Below are 13,570 nucleotides of genomic sequence, written 5' to 3'. Positions count from 1 at the left end.
CCCTACATGAGAGAAAGGGGCCATAATGGTTTCTTCCCACAGGTGCATGAATGAGTAGGAGTTCAAAGGTTCCGACTGTCCTGATAACACCTGATAACAAAAGCAGTCAAAATTCCTCCCCTCAAAGTGACAAATCCTCCATAAGGTTTTGGGGGGATTAAGAACTCCACCTAAGTGCTTCTTGCTGATGGGAATGTAGAGTATCGTCTGATGGCCCTGCTCTAAATGCAATTACATTCAGCAAAATGGAGAAATAGGAAGCTGTGAATAGCAGGAAATGGTATTGAGGCTTTGAAGTGGCTCCTAGTTAGAGTCAAATAGCAGCTGGGCTTCTGTCTGATGTCTACGTCCTGAAGCACTGAAAGCAGAATGTGATCAGATGTATACCTTTTCAGGTTATATATGACTGCCATTAATGCCAAAAACACATAACTGCAATTTCCCCCTCTTCCTTCAACCTAAAAGAAATGGGTTTGATCACAAACTGTGTTTAAATGTGAACAATGAATTCACCAACCACTCTTTTATGTTCCAAATATTACCATTCACTGACTCTCACAGATGGAGGCGGAGGAAGCTGTGTCACCACTGCTGTGCTTTTTCACTTTACATACAAATGGGATTTCACATAACAAAGAATTGGAGGCAAATTAATGTTCAAAAATGAATCAGCTGTGTTCAACTGTGATCGATATAAAATTCCACCTGAGCAGTGAGTTAAACCACTGAGGAAATCACCTCCACAGCTGAGTTTCAGCCACTTTCTTTATATTGTTTTTATGACTACTTGTGATAAAATGAAAATAAAATAAACTGCACCGTCAAATTGGTGGCAGTTTATCAAGATGCTTTGCTTTTAAGTAGTTGTGGTTATGTGGCCATACTGATGATGGATAAGTACATTAACTGTTGGTCAGGAGACAGCTGGTGCCCTCCCAGAGTGCCACCATTGGCCCATGGGAGTCTAATCTTATGCAAACCCTAATCTCAGGACCACCAGATGAAACACTTGAGGCCACACATTTCTAAAAATGAATATATAAAAAGTAACAGTTAGTAATATATTTCTTCCTAGACTGATCTCCTGTGGAATAACAGAAAGCAGCCTCTCCTCCCTCCTGGTCTCTGAGCTGCAGATAGAGACCGCTCATCTAGCAGCTTTCAGGGAGCATATGTATCACGGCTGAGCTGAGTCTGGCTCGGGGGTTTGGGTTTGGGTGGGGGGGTGTCTGTGCTGAGAGCTCAGCAGGACAGAGCCTTTAAGAGCTGACTCATAAATTTTACAGTCCGAGCTGGTTGGAACAAGTCATGTGGAAATGTAAAGCGGAGGCTTTTTAAGGAGAAGAGACCACCGTGTGAGACTGAGCTAAACATCCACTGAACAGCAGCTCTTACACATGATATGCCCGCCATCCAATTTAGACTCGATGAGGCAATCTCTCGGTGGCCCAACAGAAACCCAGCGCCACCTCAGCCTGGGGTGTCACACGGATGTGCGGCTCAGAAATAAGATGATGAGACGCTGCACGAGCTCCTCTGCATACCTGCAGGCTGTACATCAGTATGACAGCACAATGGTACAGATCTGCGTGGCTGATAGGAGCCGACTGCGCTGCCATACAGCTTAAGGATGTCTGAATTTCTAAGCTGAGCGGTGTCCCCGTGCTCCGTGGCTCAAAGTGAGCGTAGATGTATTTAACAGATAACGGCGAGGCAGGAAAAGATGAACTCAAAGTGGGTTAAGTGGACAGCTGGAGAGTGCACCGTATGACTGCTTGTCTTGAAGAAAGTGTCTAATAGGAACGTCTGGACCCTCTAAGGACCTATTAGCTCCTGCCCGCGGTGTACGACTAGATGGCAGGAACTCTCAGAGCTACATGTGAGCTAATGAAACCACAGGGATGCTGCAGGAGTCCGGTCTGAGAGAGCCAGAATCTGTCTGACAAGAACGGCCTGAGCAGGAAAGATGAATTACTCTCTATGCTGCCACGCCAAAGGAGAGCTGTGGCAGATTTACTGCATGCGTGATTTACCTTGTAGAGCTGATAGCATCAGTGGTGGTAAAAACATTTTTAAAGGCCTGATATGACATTTTTCTCCATGTAAATTAGCAGAACGGTGGAAAATGAAAGGAAAACGCTGCATAAATGCATCTAGAAACAGCAGATTCCTCTATACAGGATATGAGGGCTCAGTGTCATGTGAAATTGATATGAATCATATGCTGTACCTTTTACAGCTATCACCTCTCACTCCAGATCAGCACCTGTGGGGGAGACTCATTCAAACATACTGAATGAGGTGCAAACCTGTGCTACCTGCCTGCATGTACCTACAAATTACTGCTACATCAAAGGATTGTTATGAACTTGGATCATTATTATTGGATGAACTCTCTGCAGTGTAGTAGCTTTATAGACCTTCTTTTCTTTAAACAGTCACTATCACAATCACTTCAACTATCTTTATAACTGATAACTGAAAGAAGAGAAGGTGATCCAAATATCTGCTCTGCTAGGTAAAGATTTAGATTTCCCCGAGCTAATTACATGCTCACTATGTCATTAGAAAAGCTGCATGTGGTCAGACTACAACTGTGGACTCACTGACACCAGTGGCAAATAATGAGTCCTCACTCGAGTTTAAAAGTACAGTACAGTTTATATCTTCATACAAAACTCTACTTGAATTCCTCCTGTTATAAGACTCATTAATCCAGCCAAGAAAAGCAGGACACTGTTTATTTGAATGAATTCCACTCGGTCAGCATCAAATTTCTCTGCCAACCTGGTTGAGTTCAAACTCACACACTCAAAATCAAAAGGACTCTGTGTTTAGATTATATTTCACTTCAAGACAAATGCATGTACACAGTGAATTACGGTCAAACTACTTCAAAGGTGCTTTAACTGGAGGAAAGAGAGAGAATAAAGCCTGAGAGTGTGACTGAGAAATATTGTGTAAGGCAAAAAAGTGAAGGAGAGAAATTGGACCAAAACAGCCACAGGGAGCTCAGACTCCTGCAGCCACCTCTCTGTGATGGAGGATGGCGAAGTGCTGAGCCACAACTTTTTCTCATCTAGTGCACAAACAACTGTCTGGGTGCTGCCCCGCCCTGATATAAAACAAGCACAGAGGACCACTGCCAAAGACCTACCCCCCCCAACTCCTCCCCAACTCCTCCCCTGGGCTTTCATCCCCGAGCAGATTTACATCCTCTGAACAGGCAGAAAAACACAACAGAACAACAGCCAGTAACTCACACATGTTACATCGCTCCAGTTCTCTTGACTCGCACTGAAGTGCTACAAGGACGGGGTCCACAGGTTATTTGCATGTGGGGGGTGGGGGTGGGGGGGGCTAACTGTTCACAGCAATCAGTTAAGACATGAAGCAAAGCGATATCAATACTTGTGAAGTCCACATTTTAATATCTACAAGCCCTGAAATAGGGAACTTTTAATGCCACCATTTTTGATTCCACACATTAAAAGCTACTTTGACTGACATGAAAATATCTCCGCTCCAATTAGCCAGAAATAATCCCCCACTGAGGAGTCACAGGTCAAGCAAGTGACTGTCAGCTCGTTTTGAGCACGTGATTAGAGATGTCCTCAGGATGCTGCTGCTGGTGATGAAAGGCGTCGACAGTTTGTCATTAAAAAAAAAAGAAACACTGAGGTCAAACCAAATCAGAAGCTCTGGATGTAAATGTGCACTCAGCCCTGCATCTTTCCCAGAGTGCACTTCACAGACTCATGCGCTATTTTTCCAAACACAGACGCACTGAGACAATAAATCCAGGAAGGCTCTCATAGTCATTTTGTCTGATATTTGTACAAGGCTCAGTCTCGAGGTCGACAGAAATCCTCACACCTACTTACCAAGTGTCCTACTGCTGAAGGTCCAGCATCCCCCCACCCGAGCCAACTGCACCCGCTCATAGAGGCTTTATGTGTCATCACACATGGGGTTAGAATGTTCAGTTCACTACAGCCCTGTAGGGAAGAGGACGTAAAACACGGATGGCGCTCCAGCCCCGTCAGACAGGGTGAGAAACACCTTTCATTTCAGCCTGAAGGACTTGAAAATAAATCAGAATACTACAATACATCAAGAGCCGGTGCTCCCATTCACTCTGTGGTGATTCGAGGTAAAAAAAAGCCATCGTCTGGCTTAAGCCACTAAAATTAAGGCTAAGCTGAGCTAACCATCACAACGCACTCGAGATAACCACCCTCCCTCCCCCAGTTCCACTTAAAAAGACACAGCTGTTAATGGCTAAGAAAAATCTTTTTTCGATCGAAGAAAATTCAACAACTTTCCTATTCCTCCCTCATCTGCAATTCCTTTCAGCGGGGCCGGCTTCCCCTCCTGGAGAATTTGTTGTTTTACAGCTTTGCCTCTGTCTCTCGATTTTCACCGAAGCCACAGGAATTGATTTGCAAATGTGCATTCAAAGTTAAATTGGCAGCAGTGGGGGGGGGGGGGGGGGGGGGTGTCAGGCTGGAGTGCTTTCTCTGTAGCCTTCCACTCTCTGACCCTGTGGGGACAACAACATTACACACTTGCATGAGAATACAAAGCGCCAGCCATTAAGAGACAACCTCCTTAATTGAGCTTGTGTTGATGCTAAGCATCTAAATGGGCAGGCTGAACTTTGTAAAAGGAAACTGGGAGTTTTTATCACGGCCCTCTTGGGGCGATGAACAGCTTCATGAGTAGGGGCTGGAGCTGCTTCTCTTTCTCTTTGCTTTGAGGAGAGGGGATTGTGGAAATTGGGAGCAAAAGGATCCAAACTCCCAGGGCAGCACAAAAAAAAGCCCTTTCCACTAACAACACTGTTTCCCGCTCCCTCTGAGTATGGCCTCTTGCACTGGCAAAACAGCTGAAATGAGTTCTGGCTGGATGTTCGGGCACGTTGACAAGGCAGAAGCAGCTTGCTGTAGATAGAGAGCAAACAGCAGTGTCTTTATCCGGTCCAACAGGAGCAGATAGTTGAGCCTAACAGACCATTTTTACACAAAAAGTTCCTCGTGGTATAACATGGCTGGGAGGCTTGGGAGTTGATTAAGCTTTGATTCTCCAAGCTCAGAAACAAGTCTGAGGGGGCAGCAAAACGTCCCTTTCCACTGAGACTTCAGCTGCTTACTTTGACTTTGATATGCTCTTTCCTCAAGTTCCTGCATCACAGTCCGGTACAAGTAACCAAGCAAAGGCTTCTGCAAAACAGTCCGTATCAACATTGATAGAACAGTCACAGAACTTTAAATTTTAGGGAGGCATCTGTAAATAGCAGTCCTGGGGACTAATGTACAACCAGCACAAACTCCTTCAAGTTAGCACCGATCCTGCCAAGAGCTGTCAGTATGAGTAAGAGTGACCCGCCAGTGAGAAGCATCGATTTTCTCCACTGACTCCACCATGGGGGGATTTGGAGAGGCTTTGAAAGAACAAGAGAGCAGCAACTGTATGTGGCAACTACTCACTCCTCATTCGATTTTGCTCCAAGTGTTCTACGTGATGAGAGCAAGAAGAGACAAGAAGAAATAGAGGAGAAAATACTGGAGGGAGGAAAGGAAGGAAGAGTCGAAACTGGGAGCCAGGATAAGACAGCCAACAGAGTTAGTCTTAAAGTAAGGCTGTATTATTAATGACTGGATTATTTCTTATAGGCAATCGTCAGTTAATTAGGGTTTGTCAGTGAAGGCACAGCAGTGTATTTGCTCATGTCAGGGAGTAAACCCTCGAGGGGCTCCAGGACGGCCACACCACTGGTTGTGGGTGGCCTAACACAGCTGTGGGGAAATGCCATTGGTTTCCTGTCCCACAGCAGCATAGTTCAAGATTAGTTCCTATTAGATCTGTGTCCGCTTACACACACACGCACACACACACACACACACACCGGCCGGCAGCTATCTGCTCCTATCTGTCTGACCACACAGATCACACGTGTCACTCGGGAGGGAGGGAAGGGTTGAGACAGGGAGGAGTCTAGGACTCCTAACGGAGGGGGGGACTGAGCCTGATTTGAAGCTTTAGCTCATTTTCCATTCAAATTACTCCACACAATGTAATTTTGGTTTTAGGGATCAGCGGTGGATGGTGATGAGATACAGTCCTCCTCTCTCAGCTGGATGGTTCAATTCACTCTGCTTGTGTCAAATATAAAGTTCCATTGATCATTTTTCATGATCCACTGCTGCCAATGTAAGAAGATAGAAGATTATGACACCAGAATATGACTGAGCTCCAGTCATATATGAAACACTCAGAATGTGCAGCTGCAGTAGGGACTGAGTCTGATAACCTTGAAGACAGGAAGAGGAGGAACTGATGTGAAACTCCCCATCTCTTCTCTAAATGCCACAGTTTTTGCTGAGAGTTGCTCTCACAGGTTGGGGCGGCACTCTGACTGCCTGTCACCCAAGTCACGTTTTTTAATAAGCATTTCCCTTTAGAACAACTCGCGAAGCCATCAATCAGCAAGCAGAGCTGCTACGGAAAACTAATAGCCAAAGAGGCACTCATCTAACTGCCTCCTATCCCCAAGTCACCCTTTGTGTATCAGCACTCCCATCACAAAATAACAGGCACCTAGCGACTGTCACTTTTCCAAAAGAGCTGTCCCTGTCACTTCTGAAGCCCGCCATTAAATCATTGACAGAGGCTGTCAAAATCCCTCCACCGCAGCATCACCTTGATACACTGGTGCTGAAAACGATCCATTATCAGTTGGCTCTTTCCCCACGCCGAGTTTCCAGTGCCAGGCTCTCGCAAATACATACAACGCGCCGACAAAGTAACGGCGGGGACAGCTGTAGCTTTTACCCGTGGGTATTGGCTTTCACTCTGTGGCACACTTTTGTTGTGCTTCACACCGCACTTGGTGAAAAGCTGGGTAAACAGGAAGATTTGACTGACTGACAGTTGATGGAAACCATCTGCTCACGTTGGACTCAGAGGCAGAAGAGACAAAAAGGACAGTGTGTTGTGGGGCTGTAAAAACGATATAATCCATCTAAGTGACTAATTTAATCACTCTCCAAATGAAGCAATAACAAACTGGATGGCTCTTATAAAAGAGAGACTGCAGGTAACACATCCATCCTACTGTACCTGCAGGAGCTGTGCAACCTGTGTACAGGGCTTTGTAAGACCGTGATGACTTATAGATTGTGTTTCTACTGTACAACAACAACACCTGTGTGGAAACCCATCTGGTTAAACATCTGGGCTAAGAGCATGGAGTTTTACTTTTTAATGAAGAGACTTTTGCAAACTTCTGTTGATGTACCGTAATAATGGGAGCAAGGAAAAGTCCTCCACTTGGAGAACACAGCAACACCTGTACCACCTGTATCGCCCAGGTACAGCCTGTATCATTGTGGGCCGATGCTGCCTTGCGCTCTGCGACTCAGACTTCATTATGGTCAGATGGCGGCGGCCTGTGATCCGCCTCCCTCCACGTCGGCTTCAGTGTTACGAGCAGCGATAGAGAGGTCAGCCCTCCAAAAACCCACTGGAACTAATGTTGGGGGGCCATCCATCTGTCTACAGCCTGAGGTGGGGAGCTCAGGCGGTATTGTGTCGGGCCCCTCAGGCGGTCGCACTTGAGACCTTTAAGGAGAGGGGATAGCTGACTTGTCCTGTCAGCGCCCGCTGCTAAGTAGAGATCCTGCTCACTTTTTGTCCCTTTTTTTTAAATGCCGGTTGGAGAGGTCTCTGGTGCCCCAGCGTGTGTTTACTTTGGCCCTCAGTGGCAGGAATGTGCAGGGATATTAAGCGGTGCCATGAAGAGAGGAAGTGCAACCCTTGGGTTTGCAGATGGAGCTGTACACTGTGAAAAGGCACTATGGTTACATTTGGAAAGGGAAAAAGATGGGGCATATTTCCTGTATTGTTTGTTTCCATTACTACATGCAAATGCTCAAATAACCTGTGTGATGTTTGCGTGATGAATATTTGATGAAAATTCTGTCTTCGACATAATGAGCAGCTGTTCAGTGACGAGCAAAATGCAGAATTTCAGCTCAACTCCCACATTTTTCAATTATTTCTTTCTTATTTCTAAATTTAGCAAACCAGCAGCTGTGTGGAAAAAAAAAAAAAACAGAAGACGCCGGAAACAGTCAACTAAGCTTCAAACAGCAGTTTCAGCTCGCGATTAGCGCTGCTGATTCTGCGATGACAGGAAGAGGATGTTTAGATCTTTGCCCGGCCTTTCCACTGTTAGTTTTCAATCAGTGTAAATTAGGATTTGCTTGTGTTATAATGATTTTCAGGAGATATAGCTCATTTCCATGTATCATACCAAAGCTTGCTGAGCTATTGACAGTCTAATTGATCTGTAAAGAACAGATGGGCAGGCAGGTGGGGGAGGAGGAAGGTGCACTCAGTGTGTGAGTGTGTGTTTGGTCTCAAAAAGGACTACAAAAGCTTTCTCTGTCTCCTTTTTCTCTCTGCAGAACGGAGACATGTTGTCAATAAGCCAACAGCAAAAACCTACGCTACTATACGTTGGCTCGTTATGAGTCATCCACAGTAACACTGTTGCAAGTCAGGCACATCAACAATGTGGTAGCAACTGTAAGACTGAGATAAATAACAAGGCAGAGCTTTACAGTGTGGATAATTAGTTCAAGTCGCAGCCACCAACTGTGCAATAAATATGTAATCAAACTAACTGGGTATTTATTCAATGTTTCATTCCCTCTAGTAGAATCTATCCATGCAAATCGTTTAATAAGTCCCATTTTTCAGAAATCTGTCTCAGATATTTCACCCACTCAATTCAAACCTAAAATGTTTGATAATCAACAAGTAACAATTTAAAACAAACCTGCCAAACATTCTGCTCCACTGTGCTGGGATGGAGGCAGATTTACTTTGTTTGCTTGTTTTTGTTTTTTTTCTGATTTTTAGGATAAAAACAGTCCGATGTGTACATCCCAAGTTTAAAGAGACTACACATTAACTGGGATGTCTCTCAGATTTAATCGCAGCAGCAGCTATAACTGTCCTTGACCAGTTCATTAAGGAAACCGCCTCCACTGCAGATGATGGCGAGTCTGAAATGCCTCATGTGAAAACACACCACCGCCAGAAACCACAGAAAAGACTTTGAACAATGACACGTCTTGGTAATTGAGCTATTCCAGCCACATCACCACCACCACCCCCCACCGCACCTCCCTCCCCCTGAAGGAAATGGAGTTGTGCGCTAAGACTGTAATTACAGTGTGGGTATCAAGGTTTGGCGCCGGCCATTTGATCTGGGCACTGGTCTGTTTGGGGGCGTTCATGAGACAACGAGGTGGCCCCGCCACCCGGCCACTTTAATAAAGAGCACTTGGCCCGCTGACGGGTCGTTGGAGAGACCACTGTGTTGACTGATGGTGACAGAGATGACAGTGCAGACTCCAGTGTCACCTTACTGGCCAAACAGTCTGAGGACCACAACTGTGAAACGTGACTCTGGCACCGTGTGGAGGGGCCCTTCAGATGCGAAAGGGAACATACATCTTATCATATACAGCTTATTTTACCATTCAGTGCTTGTTCTGATCTGAGGCTTTATTCTCCCTTTAATCTCCCTTTCAAAGCAGCTCAGGATAACAGTGTCAGAATGTGACACAAGCTCATATTTAGATGTAAATTTCAACTAATAAAAAAAAAGCGTCATGGCTAAAAACAGTACGGGCTTTTTATTAAACGTCACTGTGTGTTTTGCCGAAGTAAAAATAAGTTGCTTTAATCCAGCCTTTGTCGTCCCAGAGGAGCATGTGAAGTCAGTGGAGGAGCACTTTCACTGATGCTGGGTTCATATGCTCTGGGTTCATAGTTAGTGTTTACAGCCTTGTAAAAGGAAGCCTCAGCAGTAGGGCCAGGCCCAAAGACACCACGCTGTCACAAACTATAACATCCCACTTGCATCGAAACAATCGCTTTGTACATCATAGTCAGGGTGTTTCTGTGTAGAACACAAAGGCAAGGGTGTGTTGACAAAGAGCCCGTGGCCTCCTGGTAGCAGTTCACCAGTTACACCTCTGTGATTGATGGAGGATCTGTGGATCCGGCATCCAGGCTCATTTAGGCAGGTTTTCATCATCCCGGAGCTGACTCGGTCTACGAGTGAGAATCATGCTCTGGTGGATGATGTGCCTGTAATGGAAGCTTTTTCTCCCCATAGTTTGGTGTAGGAGGAACTAAAATGGCTAAAATAAAAGCACTGTATGCAATTATTTGACTACAGAGTCATTAAAAAAGCAGTTTAACTACAAAGGCCAATTTGCTGTGTTGGACATGTATGTCTGGGGATTTAGTGAAGGCTAACCCCAAGGAAAGGAAGCTTTGTACTACAGAACACATCTTCATCCACCATCAGTGTGTATGTTTTCAGTCTGCACAATACAACACAAGAAAACAATCATATGAAAATGGAGTAAGAGTATAACATTTAACATGTAGCATCTGGCGAGGACTTTAACAGACGCAGTACAGTGTAAGCACAAATCATACATTTTTCAGCATTGTTGTCCACTGGGGGGAAGGGGGGTGGGGGCAAACTCCCACCCCTGCCATGCTCACTTACAGTACCCTGCATCAGTGAATGGAAGGAAACTGAGTGTGGAGTGTGCTGTTTCTGTTTCACAGTTGCATTGTGCCGAGGTGTCTTCACCTAATGGGCCTCATAATAGAGATAAATGAGCAGGCCAGAATCACAGCAAAGTCAGATTTCTGTGGGGAGCAGATGCTGGTGTGAATCCACAGTCCCTTGGGCAAGACACACAGTAATGCTGCATATGGGCTACTCTGCTGTCTGCTGGTTTAAGTGGCCTTTTAAATGACATCATCCAGGAGGATTATACTGACTTCTGCACAAATACTGGCTTTTATGGGCAAGGGCTCCTGAATTTGTTGCATCTAAAGAATGCATTACATTTTATGAGGAAAAGGAGGATATGAAATGGTCAGTTTGTGTGAATAAAGCCTGTAAAATTCATATCTTATCCTTTCTTTTCTGTGGAACCCCCCTTTAGAGCCCAGGGGAGTCTGTGAGACCTCGGTTGGGCGCCACTGGTATGAAGCATATAGGCTCCATCTGTGCAAACATAACCCAAAACAACCAGATGCGTGCCAATTTAAACTTACCATATGCCAAACTTGTGAGTGCAAATAAAACCAGGAGGACAACCAAGGCCGGGCAGTACTCCATTATACACTGAGATCTCTCATAGGTCGGTCTTCAGATAAAGCACAGTTAGTGAGTCAAGCTGTCCAGCAGCGGCTCAGTCCTGTGTCCCACACAGGCGTGCGGATGACTTCCAGTCTACGGGCTGAAATCTCCACAAACAGCATCCAACTCCACAGGCAGCATCTCAGCCGCCGCAGAATTAAACTAGAAGTTCAAACATCCCACACTGAAACTTTTTCTCCCCGCCCCCGAAGTCCGCATGTAAATCCGTGCGGATGGTCCGTTAAGAGCAAGCCGCCGCTGATGAGGGGAGAGGCGGCTGTGAGTGGCAGGCAGCGGCCGGTCAGTGTGTCCCGTCCTCCCCTCCGTGTTCACATTAACGCCACAGAGGAGAAACGCTCACAGCGGCTTTTCCTGAGAGAGCTTTAGTCCCAAAGTCCGTGAAGTCATCGCGCTGAGAGGAGAACTGCACTTTAGCAAACACTCAGCGTCACTTCTTCTCTCTCAGCGCCTGCGGTCCTCTCCGCTGCTCCGCTACTACGAATGAATCACTACCGCCTCATCACAAAACAACACGGTCCCGGTGCCAAAACACACTGGGGTCAATGCTGCCATAATAGCATAAACAACTTCCGGTCCTAATTTCAAAATAAAGGTATGCGAAATAATGCGCTGTAATGCTTGTGACATTTTGTATCATCGTGAATTAATAAATCCAAAAACACACTCAGGGTAAACTCTGGTAAATGAAAAGAAAGCTGTGTCATTTCTCAAGCGGTCACTATAACAGCACAGTGTCTATTCATTTCCATAAGTGTGTGACAGGTTGTAAGTGGCCTGTAGACCAGATGAATGTTAAAAATGATTATTGCAAGACAGATGTCATCCCTACAGGATGTCATATATTTCACTGTCCTTGCGGATCGTTCTTCAGCCTTCAAATCACAGTCCCAGAAGATATCTTGTAAATGATGTTTATTATATCTTTCAGTCAGTCATTATTTGACATAGCCTATCCCTTAAAATACAAAATATATAAGCTACCAATAACACAGTTAACATGGTTATATAGTTAAATATTCTAGGACGTTTTCATTGTAGCACTAGATTGCCCTACATCTAGTGCTCAGAGTTTTTTGTTTTCACTGTGACAGACTGTAGCCTATAGTGTAACTGTATGTTGAAGGCAGAGTCACCAAGCCTCCGGTTTGGTCAGGGTTAAATCTGTCCGACTTCACCATCCCAGCAGCGCTCTCTTAAAGGGCCAGTGCGCTCAGTATTACACGTGAGGTGGGAGGCAGTGAAGGGCTTTTATGCTGAAAACTGGTCAAGGTAGAAAATGAACATGAAACAGTAACAACAGCATCGGGATGATTTAGTGCTTCAGTTCCAGACATTGATGCTTATCAATCCATGCTGTACATTTTAAAATTTTTATCCTCAGACTGGAGCACATATACATGTAAACACAAAAAATCAAACATGAATATTATCTTATGTTTTTCAACTTTAATTGTTTAAGTATAACCAAATGTATTTTATTGGTCATGCACTGTTCTAAGGGGAATTAGGGGTGGATGATCAACTGGGTCATCTTGTCCTGATGTCGTGAAGATTTCCAACTTCTAACAGGGATATGAATGACTAATTAAAATCATCACCTAATCAAAGGCTATGGCAGGTATTTGCTATTCTTGAATCACAACATATTACTATTTGCAGCTAAGGAAGGTTACCAGGAAGTGAGTGACATCTGAAAGCATCCATGACAATTTATAATCCTGCTGATTCTGAATCAATTTAGAAAGAACCTTTTTCATTGAAGTCACATTATTCGATGTGGAGCAAATGTCAACATGTATCTCAAAGTTGTTATCTAAGCACAGAGGCATAAATAACGTTGGCAGTCGTATGAATCCAAATGCAAATTTGTCTTACATGTGAAAGACCTTTGATCGTGCCAACCGTAGTGCTATGTATATAAATCAGGCAATGGAAATGACTCAGGCACTAAGAGATACAAACAAACCCCACACACCGCTGCAAAATGTCACTATTTATCTGAGCTCAGGCTTTGCCTGCACTTGATGGAAAGCGAAAAGCAATATTACATGTGCCAGGAGATATGGCAAACTGCAGCCAATGAGACCTGACATACCAAGAGCCACATTTCTGCATTGAAGCAATAAGGAATGATTGGGTAGAGTGCTGTTGAGCTGAATAAATATTAGGGGTCAGACAGACCCAGTAAACATACAGCTCTTGACATTTATAGAAATGCATTGGATGGTGGTATGCATCAAGCGCTGCATACTAAGATGAGACTGAACACATTCTGTCACACACTTTTTCAGTATAGGATGAAAAAGA

The 13,570-nt window shown here is 44.8% G+C and overlaps 1 protein-coding gene across 2 annotated transcripts in view; it reads right to left on the bottom strand.

Moving 5' to 3' along the window:
* Positions 1-11,741, bottom strand: part of robo3 (roundabout, axon guidance receptor, homolog 3 (Drosophila)) — an 86,363-nt gene extending 74,622 nt beyond the window's left edge. Inside the window, exon 1 of one of the 2 annotated variants that reach the window (XM_071460962.1) lies at positions 11,158-11,741. In XM_071460962.1, coding sequence (XP_071317063.1) covers positions 11,158-11,221 — 64 coding nt within the window. In that variant the 5' untranslated portion in view covers positions 11,222-11,741. The remainder of the gene's footprint in view (positions 1-11,157) is intronic. The other variant, XM_071460961.1, reaches the window with a different exon arrangement.
* Positions 11,742-13,570: the final 1,829 nt, after the last annotated feature.

This window comes from Trachinotus anak, unplaced genomic scaffold (genome assembly GCF_046630095.1).
Source record: "Trachinotus anak isolate AG129_WGS33_773 ecotype Australia unplaced genomic scaffold, CSIRO_AGI_Tana_v1 ptg000024l, whole genome shotgun sequence".
Lineage (NCBI taxonomy): Eukaryota > Metazoa > Chordata > Actinopteri > Carangiformes > Carangidae > Trachinotus > Trachinotus anak.
This window is presented reverse-complemented; position numbering and strand designations above follow the sequence as displayed.